General features: G+C 44.6%; 1 protein-coding gene across 2 annotated transcripts; it reads left to right on the forward strand.

The window, feature by feature from the left end:
• The first annotated feature begins 517 nt into the window (after positions 1-517).
• On the forward strand, positions 518-16591 carry LOC136657072 (cysteine and glycine-rich protein 2). 2 transcript variants are annotated; one of them, XM_066633673.1, is made up of 6 exons: positions 518-539; positions 8667-8785; positions 11147-11315; positions 15139-15268; positions 15604-15697; positions 16353-16591. In XM_066633673.1, exons 2-6 carry the CDS (start codon positions 8674-8676, stop codon positions 16427-16429), a joined length of 582 nt encoding a protein of 193 aa, XP_066489770.1. In that variant the 5' UTR covers positions 518-539; positions 8667-8673; the 3' UTR covers positions 16430-16591. The 2 variants fall into 2 exon arrangements, with proteins under 2 accessions (XP_066489770.1, XP_066489771.1); XM_066633674.1 differs by lacking the exon at positions 518-539 and adding an exon at positions 1205-1260.
• The last annotated feature ends 734 nt before the right edge of the window (positions 16592-17325 follow it).

Here is a 17325-nt window from a genome sequence, read left to right on the forward strand (position 1 = left end):
CCTATGGGTTGGGAGCGCTTGCGCACCTCACAGGGCGGCGGCGCTTTTCGAAGGACTCCAGTGGGGAGGCTCTGCCTCCCCACCCACAGCACATCCCCATCTCACGAGTAGCGCAAGCCTGCTCGCAAGTGTGCCCCACTGATTCAGCTATACTGCCATGCAGCCCTAGGGCTGTGGCGTGGCCACCCCTGGGCGGGCATCCGGTTTGGTGTGGAGAGGCGCCGCGTCCAGGCCCCCAGGCGGACACGTCCAGCCTCCTCCCCACTGCCGAGCCCCGAGACACGCGAGTCCCCCTTCTGACGTGCGTGCGACAGGGGGGCTGAGCCCGAGGAGGCGAGGCAGCCGTGCAAGGGGCAGGCTGGGAAGGACCCGGAGGGAGGCGCAGGCAGGCAGGCAGGCAGGGGAGGGTCTCCGCGCCGCGCCGCGCCGCCCCCTCCAGCGGGCTGCTATAAAGCGCTGCGAGGGCTGCCTGCCTCCAGTCCTCCGTGTGCGGTGCGCGCTCTCGGGCTCTCCAGGGACCTGCCGCTGGCCCGCTCTGGGTAAGTGCCTGCGCCCGGGGAGGGAAGGGGGCTCCGCTCCGGCTGCAGCAGCGGGGGGGCTGCGCTGGGTCCTGCCGGCCAGAGGCGCCCCCGCTCCCCGCAGCCTCTGGGCGCTGCCAGGCTCCTTTGGCTGCAGCCTCCCTTGACCCGGCAGCCCTCCTCCCGCTGGGGCTCTCTGCACGCGCTCAGAGGCACTCTGCTCCCTGGCTTTGGGCGTTGGCCACAGACTCTCCGTCTCCCCCCCCCCCCCAGCCTGTCCCACCTCACCAGCAGGAAGGAAAGGTGACCTCTTCTCTCCCCCCCCTTTATTTCCATTACTAGGAGGCTCATTGATTCCCTGTGCCTGCTGCTGTGTGTGTTTCTGTAGATCACACATATATGTAGGTGTCTATGTGTGTGTGTGTGTGTGTGTAATTGGGTATTATATGTGTGAGTGTGTCTATACACATACACGTGTGTATAGACACACAAACACACACTGGGAAAGACTGTGACTATTGTAGGCTCTGCTTTTCTAAGGCCTTCCTAAATGGTAGTCTCTGGCTGGCAACTTAGTCCTGCGTTCCCAAGGATGTCGCACTCTGCTCCGGCTAAAGGGCTTGTTGTGGCTGTTTTCCTTCCAGTCCCAGTTCTGGAGAGTCCTGTTTATTCTCTTTGGGTGGGATCTGGTTGAAAAGCATCTCCTGCCAATGAGCTTTTCCTTGCCTTCCAGCCCAGCCTGGTAATGGCTCTGTGTAGTAAGTTGTTAAGAGACTAGGAAGTCACACCTGTTGCTTAGTTTCTGAAAACCTGTGTATTGTTAGCTCCAAAGTGTGAGTGTTGGGGGGAGGGGCTCTTTAGGGTGTATTCTGGGTGCAGATTGTATAGCTGTTGAGGTATACAGTTGCCTTTATTGTGCATGCCAGATACAAGCAAGTGGCCCCAGGGTGCAGGTCTCTTGTTGTCTTGTGTGCTCCCTGAGTCATTTGGTGGGCCACTGTGAGATACAGGAAGCTGAACTAGATGGCCCTTTGGCCTGATCCAGCAGGGCTCTTCTGAAGTGTGAATGGTCAGTATTCTGTTAATTCTGGCACTTAACTACCCAAAGCAACCAAAGTTTCTATGGGCTGTATCTTTAGTGCTAATTTAGAATGGAAGACAGTCCAGGGGCACAATCCTAACCAGGTCTACTCAGAAGTAAGTCCTATTGTGCTCAGTGGGACTTACTCCCAGGAAAGTGAGGTTAGGATTGCAGCCCTACAGTCTTCCTTGGTATGTGTGCAGTAGCTATTAAAATACTGCTTTTGTTTACTAATGTCCTGGAGGATTTCATTTTTCCTGATCTGTGAAATGACTCTTTAAATAGATGGGCTTAATGAGCTACCTGCCATAAACCTCTTAGTAGAAAAGTAGGCAATGGGGCTCAGTCACTTTATACCTTATAGGTGACTACTTGCTATCTTGCTAGGTGTTTACACTTAGTTTGATTACTGTTGAAGATGTGACAATGACATATACCAACCCAGTGACTTTCAGCCTTCTTAACCTCATGGCACACTGAAAAGGTGCTACAATTGTCAGGACACATTGTTGGTTTTTCTGACTGTTGACAGTCACATTGCAATGGTGGCTGGGGCTCACATGCCCCAAAAGCCCTACTAATATATGATCTTCCCCCAAACTCCCATGGCACACCTGCAGACCATTCACAGCACATCAATGTGCTGAGGCTCAGTGGTTAAAAATGTGCCTAGCCTTTTAAAACAAGGAAAATGTGTACTAGCCTACAAGGCTGAATTTTTCCCTTGCTCAATGGGTGGAATGGGTGTTGCAAAATCTTTATCTAAAGAAGGTGGCTCTGAAGACTTGCTATTCCAGTGTCTGAGCATTCTGAGGGTATTGATTATATGCAGGGAGAGCTGTAATCTGGCCAATTCATTCTACTGCCAGCCAGTTCTCTTGTATGAAGTAATATGCCTGTCTTCCTTATTGCATAATGCAAGAGTAAGGGGTTCTAGAGTTGTATTTCTGGAATACCTTGCATACTATAGCAGGAAAATTCTGCCCTCTTTTTTCCAGGGAATTCTTGTACTTTATTAGACAACAGGTTCAGTCATGAAGAACTTGTGAAAGCAAGGGGGATGGAACATCAGATGCACCTGAAGTTAGGAGTTGCATAATTCCTAGGTTTGCTTCATAAAACTGGTTCTACAGCCTGGCTACTGAGTTGTAGATATCTCCTATTCCATGGGGGCCCCTCTGACAGCTGTTGGGTTGGCACTTCTGTAGTCCAAAGAAGTTGAAACTCAATAGATGAACTATTTACCAGTACTTAGTTGAAAGAATTGTTAATATGTAACTTGCTAGAAATTCTGGTATCTGGACCACAAAGGGTTAAATCCAATTCCTTAGGATAGTGATGGGGAAATAAAATGCTGTTCTAGATTAACATTTTGTGGAAAGCTATAGAAAGAGTAGTTTTCTCTCTAGTCAGAATAGACAAAGTACTTTATCTTTCTCAAATTGACCTTTGAATTGTGCAGTCTTCTGCTGACCTCTGTACCCAGTTTGGGATTTTAACCTGTCTCCCATCATGTACACAAACCCAGGTGCAACAGAAGAGCATAAAATGCAACTGCATTAGCAGATGTGAATATTTATTTGCAACTTCTAACATAGGATGTAGATGTATGCCACCTTGGGTGCTTTTTGCAGACAAATATGGACTAATTAGCTGTAGCAAAATCATGACTTGGTCTTCAATGGATAAGCTGATTTCAGAGTTTCACGTGAGTGAAAGTAACTTGTATTGCATCAAACCAAATCCAGACTAGGCAGAAGCAAGTCAGCCCCACAACAAAATACTGAGAATTCTAGCTGTGAAGGGAAGCCCCGGAGGTGTTATCCCTTGAATTGCCCATTTTTATATGAGTCCAGGTGTGAGTTGGAAAAACAGAGCAGAAATTTTCTTTGGCTGCCCTCCACTGTAGACTTAAATAGCAGCTTGCCTGACTTGTTTCTTTAGACGCTTTTGATCTTGTGGGTTGGGGGTGAGAGATGTTCAGGGAGAACAATGGAGAAATCCAGAATTTGAACATATCCCTCAATGAAGTTTTGTAGGCAAGATGGGAATTTCTTGCCTTCCCCCAACAAGATGAGTTTTTCTTAGCTTTTTGGAATTTTTCCAAAGCTTTTTGGAAGCTTTTTTTGTTTTTCTTAGCTCACAACATAGAAGTTTTTGCAGGTTGCACAGGGCCTGGAAGCTAAATTGTTTGGGGGCTGTTCTTTGTTTTTATGAACTTGTGCATAGCTAGGTAGCATACTGCTTCCCCCTTCTCAGTATGCATAAAGCTCTACTTTTGGGTGGTCATACAGACTGAGAGCAAAGTCATATGGTTGAGTACCTACTAGTAATAGAGGGAGGATTTCTTTAGATACTTGTGGCTTGGATTGCTGTATCTTTATGTACCCTTTCATATAGGGTCTGTCACACTAAAGTCCTGCTTATCTGTTGAGTTTTCAGAACCTTTGATTACTAAATCACTTTAGGAATAAGGTTTGAATAGTCTTATTGTAATTAAATCGGTTACCAGCCTAATGAACATTCCCATTGCCAACATGCTACCAAGTTCTTTGAACACAATATTGATTTTTAAAAATTCTGAAATAAAGGATATAAGTTACCTGCTTTCTAATGGAAGCCAACAGGCACTGCATAAATACCCCAGTGGTTTGTGTTCTTCTCCCTCCCCAGTCTTTAACAAGGAGATCTCCAATGGATCCTAGAAAGTGTTGGCTGCTCATGTGATCAAAAAATACCATATTATATTGCAATTTACAGATGTAGCTTCAAAGATGGCTCCTTGTACTGTTGGAAGGAACATTGGATCAACATCAAACGAACAGTAATTCTGATTTGTCCAGATTTAATTTCAGTTCTTCAGCCCGTTACTGATTCAAACCATCCACTGCTTCTACAGCTGAAGATGGAAAACAGAGGTAGAGTGTGTGTTGGCTGCATATTGGAGGCACCCAGCTCCAGGCCAGGCATTTTGATTCAGTCAGTGGTTCCCAAACTGAAAAATGGTTCCCTGGGGAGCTGTGGAAACCAGGCAGTGCAGCCACAGAATCCTCAAGAAAAACCCACCACCTTCTACAGTGTATAGGATTGTAGCCCTAATGAGTGCTGAAGCCAATGGCCCAGTAGGTCAAGGCAGCTGCTAGACAAAGGTTTGGGAACCACTGGGTTAAGCTGAGCTGTGGTGGTAGTGTGTTCTCCTGATCATTAAGAATTTATAGGTCAACTCCGAATCCTTGGGTGGCCTCTCCCTAGCAGTTTTATCCAAATGGTACATTGTTATATCAAACTTCTTACTAATTAGTAGCTTCTGGCAATTAAATGTTTTCAGTCAATGAAAATGGAAGATTTTCATGAGTAGTTTCCAACAGACCTTTGCTCCCAGAGAGGGAATTGCATAAGAGGGGGGAGAAGAAAGCAAAGCTTAACCACAAGTCTCAGACATGGTTCATCAAGCTTTCCTCTTGAGTGTGTCTTGCAAAATTGACCCAGCGGATTGGGATACAGCTATCTTGTGTGGGGGTGTAGCATACTTGATGATATAAACTTGACTGGTTAATGGATTAAAAAAACCCACTAAACAGGATGTAAGGCCTGAGCTTAGTTACAGTTTACCTGTGGAACTAGTGGACAGTTGTGTTGTCAGAAGATTGGCCACCTACCTGCTATGTATGTTATGCTATGCAAGTTTCTATTTAATTGCAAGTTGAAGGATTGGGAAACTGCTGGCCAAAAGTTCTAGCTTAATTAGAGTTGTGCTAACAGCACAGTTGACTGAAGTGTCTCTAGTAGTACCCTGTGCTGCTCTGAGGTATGGCATGTCTCTACTAGCAGAACTCACTGGAGCAGGAGACTGATGCTGAGATTAAAGGGATGCACCTTCTTGCTTAAGTGCTCTTTCAAGCACTGTGTTCCTATAAATGCAAAGAGCTGGTTGGGGCATGTTTTTCCAGGTCTGTCCTTTACTAACGAGTGCAGGTCTGCTTGAGCTAGCGGTGTGCAACAGATTAAGCAGTTGAATACATTGGAATATGTATTTTCTTGATGGGTAGAGTGGAAGAGGAGACTTCAAGGTAAATGCATGGTAGGAGTTGTCCTCTCTTCCCCATCCCAGCCCTTGGGCATTCTTGGGAAAAACTAGCTAGATAGCGCCATCCCAGATCCTGTCTCTTCCTCCTGTATGGATATCTTAAATTGATGTCGCCACCTTGCATGGTTTATTCCATCCTTCTAGAGCTATAAAATGAAGATAGGGCTTGATCTGGTTATGTCTTTTTAATTGTTGAAAGAGCAACAGCATGCTAGCTAGACCTGTACAACAGCAGTGGGTGTGTGTGTGATAATCCCCACCAGTAAAGTGACCAATTACATCTTCAGTTCCTACTGAAAACTTGTGGATTGTTTGCTACTACTTCAACCTGACTTGTTACTGGTGTCCCTCCCTGTGGCGTTGCCTTGTCTTCCTGCCTAAAGAGCCATGACCAGTTCTTGCTTTCATTTTGCTGGCTGTGAAAAAGCTTGAACGCGGCTCTGCTGAGAATGAGTTTGTTTCCTACAGCTCTGCTAATAAACCACAGGGTTTGGGGGAATATATCTGTTGAGCAAGAGCAATGGGTTTGTAGGGCCTATAAAGGAGGAGGAAAACTTATTTTATAGAGAAACTTTAGGTTCTCTTTCCTTCCATATAAGGTCAGTTACTTAGGGCACTCTCAAAGCCAAGGCAGGAACAAGAAGCTCCAGTTAACTGCAGAGGTCCTACTTTGACCTACTCTTGAGAGGATACTATAAAGTGGGGCTATCCTGCAATATAAAATTTTTGGAAAAGGAAGGCAGCTTGTATTCCTCTTAAGGTCCTGTTTGCTGTGATTGATGTCAGCTGCTGCATAACAGGACTGCCACATCCTTGGACAGATGTAATAGGATCTGAATTTTAAAGCTTCACTGGTGCCAAGAATGACAAAGTAATAGTAGTGTATGGCAGGCTTTCCCCCCCAATCTCATCTTAAATACTAGATGCTGCCAAAGCGTGGAAAAGCAGTGTTAAATTCTATGGCATCTTAGGCATGTGTTAAGTAGCTAAATTTTTTGCTACTGCTCTAAACTGAGCTACTAGTCATGCATGTGTCGCATGCTGCTGAGTTGGAATGCACCAGAGCATCCTGATAGAGATTAATTATTAAATCTTATTTTCCCACACTCAGGAAAGTCTGCCTGGGATCAGTGGTCACTTTTCTGTTTAGCAGTCCTTTGTAAGCTTTACTTAGCCAATCTCTCCCTCATGGTGAAACTGAACTTGGGCACAAGCTGTCTTGAGAAGCTGGTAAAAGTGCTTTTTGTTGTAAAAGTCTTCCAAAAGTCTTAAAGGAACTCGGTATGTTTGGGGAGTGGCAGTTTTTTGTGCATATTCCTGTTCATTTGGGGATTAGGTTCACAATATAACCTGGCCACCTCCTAATGTGCATTTGCACGACCAACTCCTCGTGAGTTCACTTTTGTAGTTTTAAATATCTTGCCCTTCTCGACACATGAAACAATCCCTTTGTTTCATAGAAGAGGTGAAAAAATGATGGCCAAATTCGCTACATGGCATTAATGATTCTGGTGTGTGAAATTGCTTTTTTCATTTAGAGAAGAAGCTCTTGCTATGTGACAGAGTGGTTGTAAGCACTCCCTTAATACAGGTTGTGACTGGAACTGGGTGGTATTTAACAGCCCAACAGAAGAGTTCACTGGTTATACTTGAAAAGCTTATCAAGACTGCTACTGATTTCAGCATGTTTAAGGAGAGAAATGAAATTTGTGTCTCCAAAGGTGTTGGTGTTTACAAGTTTTGTGAACAATCTCAAAACTGAAGCATGACACAAATGGGAGAAGTGAAAGTTTAGTGGCCTTGCCCTGTGACAAACTCAAGGAATGGTCTCAGTTTTTCTATCCAGTGTCCTGCTGTGGTCACAGTTGGCTGACCTCGTCTGGAGAACAAAAATTGGGTTAGAATTTGGATGTGAGCTACCTTCTGAAGCCATCTGTGCCCACAAAGCTTCCTCCATGAAACTGTAAAGCACTTTTTGCTTTTTTCTGCTGTCTCAGACACACACTGATCTGAGGCTGGCTGGGTGGGTGGTAAGAGGACTTTCTCAAATTTTAGTGCTCTACATATAGATTACCTTCCCTGGAGAACCTTGCAGGACACCAACATGATTGTGTCCTATATCTGCTGCTGCTGGAGCAGTACATCTTGGAGTCTTTAAATTTTCTTCTTATACAGTATTCTTTGTTTCTGTGCCTTGGAATTGCTGGAAAGTGGGATCAGAATGGAATTTGCCCAAACCTTCCAATAGATATTGCAGTTGAAGGGGGGGGGGATCTTTGAAATCTATCCATGAGCTTCTGCTCTCTGACTTGATGCTTTTAATACGTGGATAATTTGGGGGAGTTTAACAATGGAGATGCACATGCTGCCCTGCAGTGTAGTCTTCAGAGTCCGCTCTAACCCTATATTGCAGCTTTTCCTTTTTGGAGGCATGAAAGGCAAGCTGGTACTCCCATTGGTGCTAGATGAAAGGCAATGCTGGACTGAATATTATGTCAAGGGAGAGAATAAAGGTAGTAGGTTTTTCACTACTATAAAGGTAGTAGGTTTTTCAGTAGCTTCACTGCATTCCAATAGATTTTCCCATCCCTATGTTTATCACTTAGACATGATATTCTGTGGAAGGTGGTAACATGTTTCTAGTGCTGTTATGGCTTGTGGAGAGGTGACTGCATAATGATTAAAGATCTGTTCCTTTAAACATTACTTTGCAGTTTGCACTGTATGTTCAAGCTTACCGCTGTCCTTGGTGAGACTGCCTCTGAAATAGGATGGAAAAATAAGACTGTATTGATTATCTGCCTAAGGCTGCAATCCTAACCTTCCTGAGAGTAAGCCCCATTGAACAAAATAGGACTTACTTCTGAGTAGACCTGGTTAAGATTGTGCCCTAAATCTCCGTAGAAACTCCTAATGTGGAAGATGATGTTGAATATACAACCATTAACCTTGTTAATAACAACCAGTATCTCTTCTACAGACTCAAAATGCCAAACTGGGGAGGCGGAAACAAATGTGGTGCCTGTGGAAGGACGGTGTACCATGCAGAAGAAGTTCAGTGTGATGGGAGGAGCTTCCACAAATGCTGCTTTCTGTGTAGTAAGTGATGGTGTAGCTGTCTATTGAGCACCAGCCGAGCTGCCTTTTAAATGGACAACTTTGCTTTCAGCATACAAGGCTGAAAGTGGGAAGAGAATGTGGCTGCATCAGACACATACACTTTAGGATTGCTGTGAGGTCAGAATGCTGTTTGATGTGGAGCTAGCTTCTGCAAACTTGGAAGTCCTTATTCTCTGCTGCTCTGACTCTGGAACTAATTCTCCCTGGATATCAATTGGTCACTAGTCTAAACATCTCTGAAAATGACATGTCAGGTTTTTACTTTGTTCAACGTGGATTGTTTTTAAAAACTAAAACATGTGCTTTGGCTGGCTTAGCTGAATCAATTTTGGCAAATAAAAAAGCATATTAAGAAAATATGAAAACTAATCCATCAAATTGCCAGTTTTCACACTCCCCGTTATTTAGCAGTTCACACTTGGACCAATCTTATTAGAAAAATTGTTCAGGACTTGGCTTTGTTCCTCATACCAAACAAGTTAAGTTATTTGGTTGACTTTTCTATTGCACCATAGCAGAGCCAAAATTCTGTTGGGCTTTGGCTCAGGAGGCTGTAGATTATCTCAAAAAAGCAGGGTCCAAGTGATTATTTTTTTGGCCTGCAGCTTATGAAAGCATTGTATTCATACTAACAGCTGCTTCATCATAATGGATCATATCAAATAGATATGACTGCCTAGCTGAAGAACAGTGCTATTATTCTCATACAAAATGAAGTGTGTAGCTTGTCTCGAGCTGATACCATGAGATAGGTGGACAGACAGGAAGGTTTTAGGGGTCTGTGTGAGAAACTAAAATATTGGGGGGATGGAATGCAAGACCTTGTCTTGGTAGTAAGAAACATTCTTGAACTAAACAGCAGGGGCTGGGGAGAAGGAAAAACAAGTTCAGATTACTTAGTTTCCGAGATTGCTTCATTCTGCTGGGTGTCCATCCTGGGCAGTAGTGTAGCTATAGTGGTGCAAGATGGTAAGTAGTTCAGGCTCCTGAACTTTGCTTACGCTTGCCACTCCCACTTGCCCTTGGAGGCATTCAGGTAGCATGGTGTAAGGTCTGCTTACACTCCCCTTCAGGAGCCTTCACGAATTACTGTTTTTGCACTGCTCTAGCTATGCTTCTGGTCCTGAGAAATACTAAGTGTCTTGAGGATGGACAGTGCATATTCCTTCACCAGTGAGTAATCGCAACCTGCCTCTGCAACTCTGAGCTGAAAGGCCAGATCCCCCAGTCAAACATGACTTCTGGCAGTTTTCGTGGAAATTTAGAGGTGCCTGGTAGGAGAAGCATATAACATGCTATTGACCTGTTTGTGTAGTACACAAAGACTGCAGTTCTATGCATGCATAAGTTGGGAGTTCCTTGCTTCTGAGGAACTGCAAGGGGGCTGTAAAGGGGTCAACTTTTATAATGTGGCCCAGTGGTGCATATAAGGAACAGGGATCAACTGTGTACACCTGTGGGCTCAGCAGAAGTGGGTTAATTGCACTGAATTTAGAAGAGTGCTGCAGATACTTAAGTACAAAAAGCTGTTGAAGTCCTAGATCCATCCACAGTTTGAGGGCACTCGATTTTACTGGGTAAGGCGGTTTGTCTTTTGATGAATGCTCGTGAGGATGTGCTTGAAGTTGCCATGGACACTCTAGTGACAAGTCAGTTTAAACATGTTGCCCTGAATTAGGCATTTTTTAAAGTGCATTCACTGTGGAGTGAACATGCCTATGAAGACAATGGCTTCTGAACTGGGGAGGGGTGGGGAGTAATGTGGACCTCATTTCAAGGAATCAAAACAAGCAACCTAAGACTGTAAAAAGCAGAACAAGGTAGCAAGTTGCTGATGGTATTCCAGGTCACAGCTTTTTAAATAGATTTGATGTTTTAGTTGCACTCAAAAAAACTCACGACTCTGCTGAACACAAGCATGAGATTCAGTCCACCAGAGCATTTAGCTGTGGACACTTTTTTCCTTTGTTCCTGGGCAAAAGAGGATTTGGAAACTGTTGCATAATTAAATATGTTGGCACTAATATAGATGCTTATTCTGTGTGGCTTTTTCTTTTTAAAAAGCGGGAGGAAAAATTGCTGACCTCAGTTCCTGGCTTCCGTGCAGCTTCACTAATTAAACTGCATTGAACTTCCATTCTGTAAATGTCATCGTTGGGAAAAGGAAGGCGAGTGGAAGTTCCTCGCAGAGCAAAATATAATTCAACAATTCAAACAACCTCCCTGTAAACTTTCTGTAGTTTACTACCACAGGCCAGAAAATGAACATCTGGCACTTGGGTTTGCTAAACAGGCTGCCGTAAGAGCCATTTCTAAAAAGCAAATCACCTTTTTTTCCAGTGGTCTGCCGGAAAAACTTAGACAGCACAACAGTAGCCATCCATAATGAAGAGGTATACTGCAAGTCTTGCTACGGAAAGAAGTATGGTCCAAAGGGTTATGGCTATGGCCAAGGAGCAGGCACTCTCAATATGGACAGAGGAGAGAGGCTGGGTATCAAGCATGACAAGTAGGTGCAGCTTTTAGTTGCTCTAGCTGATTGCATATTTAAGTAGTGAGTGAAAACCACACTGGTGGCAACATCCCTAAGCAAAATGAACCAACGTTATACATGTGCTTTGACTTAAGGCTGTTCAGGGAACCAGCATCTCTAAGAAATGCGTTTTCCATTTTTGCTTTTGCATAAAATAGTGATCACATTGACTGGAAAAGGTGCAGAAACTAGTGACTAAGTTTCTACAATGAAAGCAGTGCCAGTAAACTTGGGTATTGAGTGAGGGCCTACAACTTAAGCTGTTGAAGCAACTTCATGAATGACTTTAATAGAGGAACTGGGCACCAAATGATTTGATTTTAGACACATTGCCAAACCATGGTTTGATGCTAAGAGAATGGCTGCATACTTTGTGCATGCTTTTCCTTGTTCATGATCCCTTAATTCGGTGATTTTCAACCTTTTCCATCTCATGGCACACCGACAAGGGCACTAAAGTGGTCAAATAACTAATTGCTTCCTCTATGTTGTGAACTCATAGTTCCTTGTTTTGGATATAAGAGCAAAGGATGGTGCCAGAGGCTCGTATTAAGAATCCAAAACACCCTGGCCCATCTATCATCATCTGATATAGGATTTGGAGCAGCCTAGACATTGACTTGGGGAGAATTTCCCCAAGATATTTGTGTGTTGACTTTAGGTTTTTCTTAACTATGTACCACTTGTGTATAAGAACTGCCTGCTGCCACCCCGAGAGCCTGTTAAATAGGGAGGGGTGAAGTGGACAGCGTGCAAGAAGCAGTGTAGGCATGAGTTCAGGACTCAACACACTTTGGTCCTGGCAACAACTAAAATGGTTAGTAATAAAGTGCATTAGAATATAGATGGGGAAGTGCAGGACTTGTTTCCACAGTAGTGAACCAGGAGTGTCAAACCCCTTGGGCCAGATGCGGCCCCTGAAAGCTCTTTATCTGGCCCCTGTGATATTTGGGCTGTCCTAGCACTGTCCTTTCAGCAGCACTGGTTCTGCTGAGACTCTGGGAGTTATGGAAGGAGACCAATGAAGGCAAGGGACACTGGGGGGGGGAGGACAGATGGTGGGAGGGAGATGCTGCCAAGAACCGAGTTATCATGTGGGCCGCCCTTTCAGCAGCTCTGCTTCTGCTGAGGTGTCACTTCACTGACCCCCTCTCAGCTGCAAAGTGATACTGCAAAGTAGCGCAGCTGAAAGGGCAGCCCATGTGACAACCGGGCTCTCCCATACCTTGAAAATATGATCAAGATTGGCACATTTTTCTCTTGTCATTTGCAGCTAATGAGTTTCCATGTGAGATCAAAGTGCTTATTTCTGGCCATCAGCTGGCTAATGACATCACTTCCTGCTTAATGATGTCACTTCCAGCCCTCAGGTGGTGCTGTAAATGCTGTTCAGTCCGCTATACGAAACACGTTTGACACTCCTGTACTAAACCATGGTTTGGCATTTATTACAAATCACTTTAGTGTGCTGTGTGTATGTCGGGGTGCAATCCTAACCCCTTATGTCAGTGCTTTCCAGCACTGGCATAGCGATGCCAGTGGGACATGTGCTGCATCCTGCAGTTGGGCGTCACTCACGGAGGCCTCCTCAAAGTAAGGGAATGTTTGTTCCCTTACCTCGGAGCTGCATTGCCCTTATGTCAGTGCTGGACACCCTCAGTCATTTATTTTGTTAACAGACTTCAGTGACCTGCTTTTGTTTCTTGGGTGCAGTTCAAAAACTCTTCATATTGGAAATTTTCTGTGCTGCATAATTGTGTTTTGAAACTGTTATGAAATTGGAAGGAATTGTCTGTGTTAACCTTAGTGTTGGACACTGAAAAATACTAGGCTTCTTATGTGAACTTGAATGTTGCAGGATTTCATGCTGCCTTTGCTGATGTTAGGAGGTATTAGCAACTAAGACACGATTATGGCACATTTATCCTGAAGAGTGTGATAATACAAGGCAGAAGAAGGCCACATTTTTAAGGCAGTGGGAAGTGCTGTAGCCTTGATGACTGTTTCCAGCATGTGGCCCTTCAGATTCACTGAACTCTAGAAACAAAAGACCCAACAATGTAAACAAGACTCTAGCAGAGTGGATCTGTAGTCTGGCCTATGTATGAAAATGAATAGCTGGCTTGAGGATTTAACTGCTTCCTAATCCTCTTGAGACTACAAGTGTTGGGTTAAAAAGAAAATTGTACATGAAGCATTTGGCAGGTTGAAGAGGCCAGCATGGCCTTGGGCTAAGGCATACTGGCAGTCAGCAACTTGAACAAGTTGCTTTACCCACTGCATCAGCACAGCAATTGGTAAAGAACTAAAATCTAGTACAAGTCTGTTGCTAGTGAACCCTTTCCTAGCAGCAGCCCCCCAATTGTGTTGCCCCCGAGTGGGGGGCGGGGAGGCTAGCTTGGCAGGTAGGATGTTGAGCCCGTGTCTGGGGACCTGCTGGACTGCCCCTGAATTTTCCATACTGGTGGCAGCAGTAGGGCTTGGTGTGGGTGGGGTTGGGGCGGAGGGAGCTATGGGGAACTGTACAGATTTTGCCCTTGGGGCTCCCAGCAATCTGGTGTCAGCCCTAGAGGTCAGCCATAGCTCAGTCACTTGCATCATTTACAGTGTTTTTGTATACTGTACTACTTTTCATCATAGAGGTTGACATAACAGAAAAGCAAAGAGAATTCCTTCTCCCCAAAGGGCTAACAGTCCAGGGGGGGAAAGACAAGGAAATCAGCGAGAACTAGTTGTAAAGATGCCACCTGGAATGAATAGAGGCAGTTCTCCCAGTTCCAAGCATGAAAGGTAAAAGCTGCCTCTTAAGCCAGCTGTGTTGGGAAGAAGCCTGCAATAAGCTTATTGGAATGAGAAAACTGCAGTAAATTGACTCATTCCCCAGTTGTTGCCAATTCCTGCTGTATCTACCAGAGCAGGTAAGGCAGGAGTGGGTGAGATGGAGCAAAACTCCACAAGGAAGATGTGGGATGGCGTGGATCTGGCAGTGATGGTGTGCTCTGGATCCTATCCCCTCATTTCACAGTCTCCCTGCCCTTCAGACTTGTGCCAGCTACAGAGCTGGCACAGGTCTGAGCAGACCCATTGCTGAATGGGAGGCTTACAGAGGGGTAAGGGGATATGACTCCCTGTTTCCTCCATAGTCTCCCACCACACACACACACACTGCCTGCTGGATTCAGTGTGGCAGTGGAGGGGGAGAGGAAAGGATTGTGCCCTTAATGTATTAGCAGAGGTGTGGAAAAGGCAAACTTACCCACAGTAGAGCTGAGTGACACAAAGTATGTTATACATACCGCAGAATGAGAGAAGCACCTGATCATGGCCACTTAGGAAGGGTGACAAAGCAAGATGGGAAAAGAAACCGATGAGAAATCTAGTCAAAGTAGGAGAGAGCAATCCACAAGCCTTCTGAACTAGGGATGGACTGGGTAGGAGCTCCCCTTCTAATGGAGATTACTGCTGGTCCACACCCACCTTTGTACAGGTCTAGCTCACATGCTGTCGCTCATCCAGCAATTGTGTGTGTGTGTGTGTGTGTGTGTGTGTGTGTGTGTGTGTTGCTAGTGCTTGAGTGACTGCTACAAATAGCAAGTCAATTGACTTGAAGCTTTGCACTGGTGTAAGAGTGCACGGGGAATAGTAATCTCCAGTTCATTTCAGTTGCTTAAAGGGGTGAAACATCTGTGATGAAACTCTCTTCTTCCCCAGTTTAATGCCTACCTCTTCATGAGATGTGTAAAACTATATGCAGTGTACTGGAGTGTGTTGTACAAGGACACCACCTTCTCTGTTTTAGTGCACCTTCTCATCGACCGACAACAAATCCAAACACTTCAAAATTTGCCCAGAAATTTGGAGGAGCAGAGAAATGTTCCCGATGTGGGGATTCTGTGTATGCTGCGGAGAAAGTAATAGGAGCTGGAAAGGTATAGTGGCTTTTTATTGACAATGTCTTGCCAAAACTGACTTTATTTGTATTGTAACTATTTTTGTCCAGTTTCTTTTCCAAGAGAGTTGACTAGATCTAATATAGGTTGCTCTTTTACTAGCGGTATGCTATAGCTCTGATTCAAAAGGGGGAGGGATGCAGTTTGGAGATGATGAGCAGATTTGACCCAGATTTCTCCAACTTCAACTTTTACTAGACTGACCTAATATTAAGAAGATGCTTTTAAGGAGATTGAATTCCCAGTTAGCGTGTGTGTATATCCTATTGAACAGTACAAGACAGGAGGCTTAAACATAACTATTTTCTCTTTAGCCTTGGCACAAAAACTGTTTTCGATGCGCTAAGTGTGGAAAAAGCCTTGAATCAACAACTCTCACAGAAAAGGAAGGGGAAATCTATTGCAAAGGTAAGGAGTGGGGTGGAGGGAAGGAAGGAGAGATTCCCAGGGCAGACTGAATAGATCAGTGATTTTCAATCTTTTTCATCTCATGGCACACTGACAAGGCACACAAATGGTCAAGGCACACACCAGGTTTTTGATGATTGACAAGGCACACCATGCTGCCAGTGGCAGCTCACATCTCCCATTGACCCTATTAATAAATGATCTTCCCCCAAATTCCTGTGGCACACCTGTGGACCACTCACGGCACACCAGTTGAAAATGGCTGGAGTAGATGATTCTGAGAAGGCAGTGGGATGGCCTACAGACTTGATTGGCTAGTTTCATCTTTTACTGAGTAACTTGAAAGTATTTCCTTAACTCATTACTGCCCAGCCCACAGTGTACCTATTGGATCATGTTGCGAATATGCAACATTGGGCAGAAATGGCTTTTAACTACCCATTAAGTTTCTCAAATGCCTCCTGCACGTGCAACAGAAGTTATGGGTAACTTGAAGAGCTCATGGGACTCCTGTGAGAGCATCTCAATCTTTGATGTGAAGATGGAAGTACTTGAGTAGGATGTCTGTAATATGCTGGCTTCAGTATCTGGCTTAACTAAGTCCAACATAGAAACGTCATGGAATTGAACTAACTGGAATTTCTTTTTCTCGCAGGCTGTTACGCAAAGAACTTTGGTCCTAAAGGATTTGGCTATGGCCAGGGAGCTGGCGCTCTTGTTCATGCGCAGTAAATACCATTTCACTGAAATGGCTCTGCAGTTACGAGATGCAGCTTAAATTCTACTAACTGTGAAACTGATACTAGTTTGTGCTCTTTCTTGGTTTTTAATATTGTATATTTTCACTGTTCTTTTTTTTTTTAAAAAAAAAAGCCGCACATGATAAGGCTGTATTTGCTAACAATTGATCTCAATAAAGCTTTGAATTTAGAACAGTGTTTAAAAGGTCTGAAGAAACTGTCTTGGTTTTGCTGGCCTATGGACCTGCCTCTTAAACTGGTGTTTTCATAAGTGTCGGCAGCATCCAGAGACGGATGCCACCTGCCTAAGGCAAAAAGTTTTGACAGAGTGGTGGGAAAATTTGGATAAAAGTTGCATCAATGTGGCAATGATGGTATGCCAAAGTCTAAAGGGCTTAAGGACTCATGGCTTACTGGGGGGAAAAAATCCAGATGCTAAAGTCTAAAGCAGTCACTTCTATGTTTTTCCTGGAGGAAGGGATGCTGGTGGCTTCGTTCCCTCCTCAATTGGGGGGGGTGTACAAAGCTGCCAGCACCACCACCTCCAGGGAGAACGCAGAAGTGACATCACAATGTCATGTGACATCATGATGTTACTGCCCCAGGCGCTGGGGATTTTAGTTACGTCTTGTGGTCCTTCATTAGAAGATTGGCGTTTGAATGGTAATACTTGATCAACTGCTTCATATGTGGCTTTCAGAGCCAGCCTAGAGAATCTTGGAACCCTGTACAGGAACCCTGTTCAGTAGCTTGCCGTCTGCCTGCAGCCTGAAGTATCTCGTCTGAGTGGGTATTCCCTGCACAGCGTAAAAGGCTAGATTAAAACTCATACCTCTGGCATGCTAACTTTCCACAGTGACCATTCAAAGCTGACACACTGTAGTCTGA

Source organism: Tiliqua scincoides, chromosome 7, assembly GCF_035046505.1.
Source record: "Tiliqua scincoides isolate rTilSci1 chromosome 7, rTilSci1.hap2, whole genome shotgun sequence".
NCBI lineage: Eukaryota > Metazoa > Chordata > Lepidosauria > Squamata > Scincidae > Tiliqua > Tiliqua scincoides.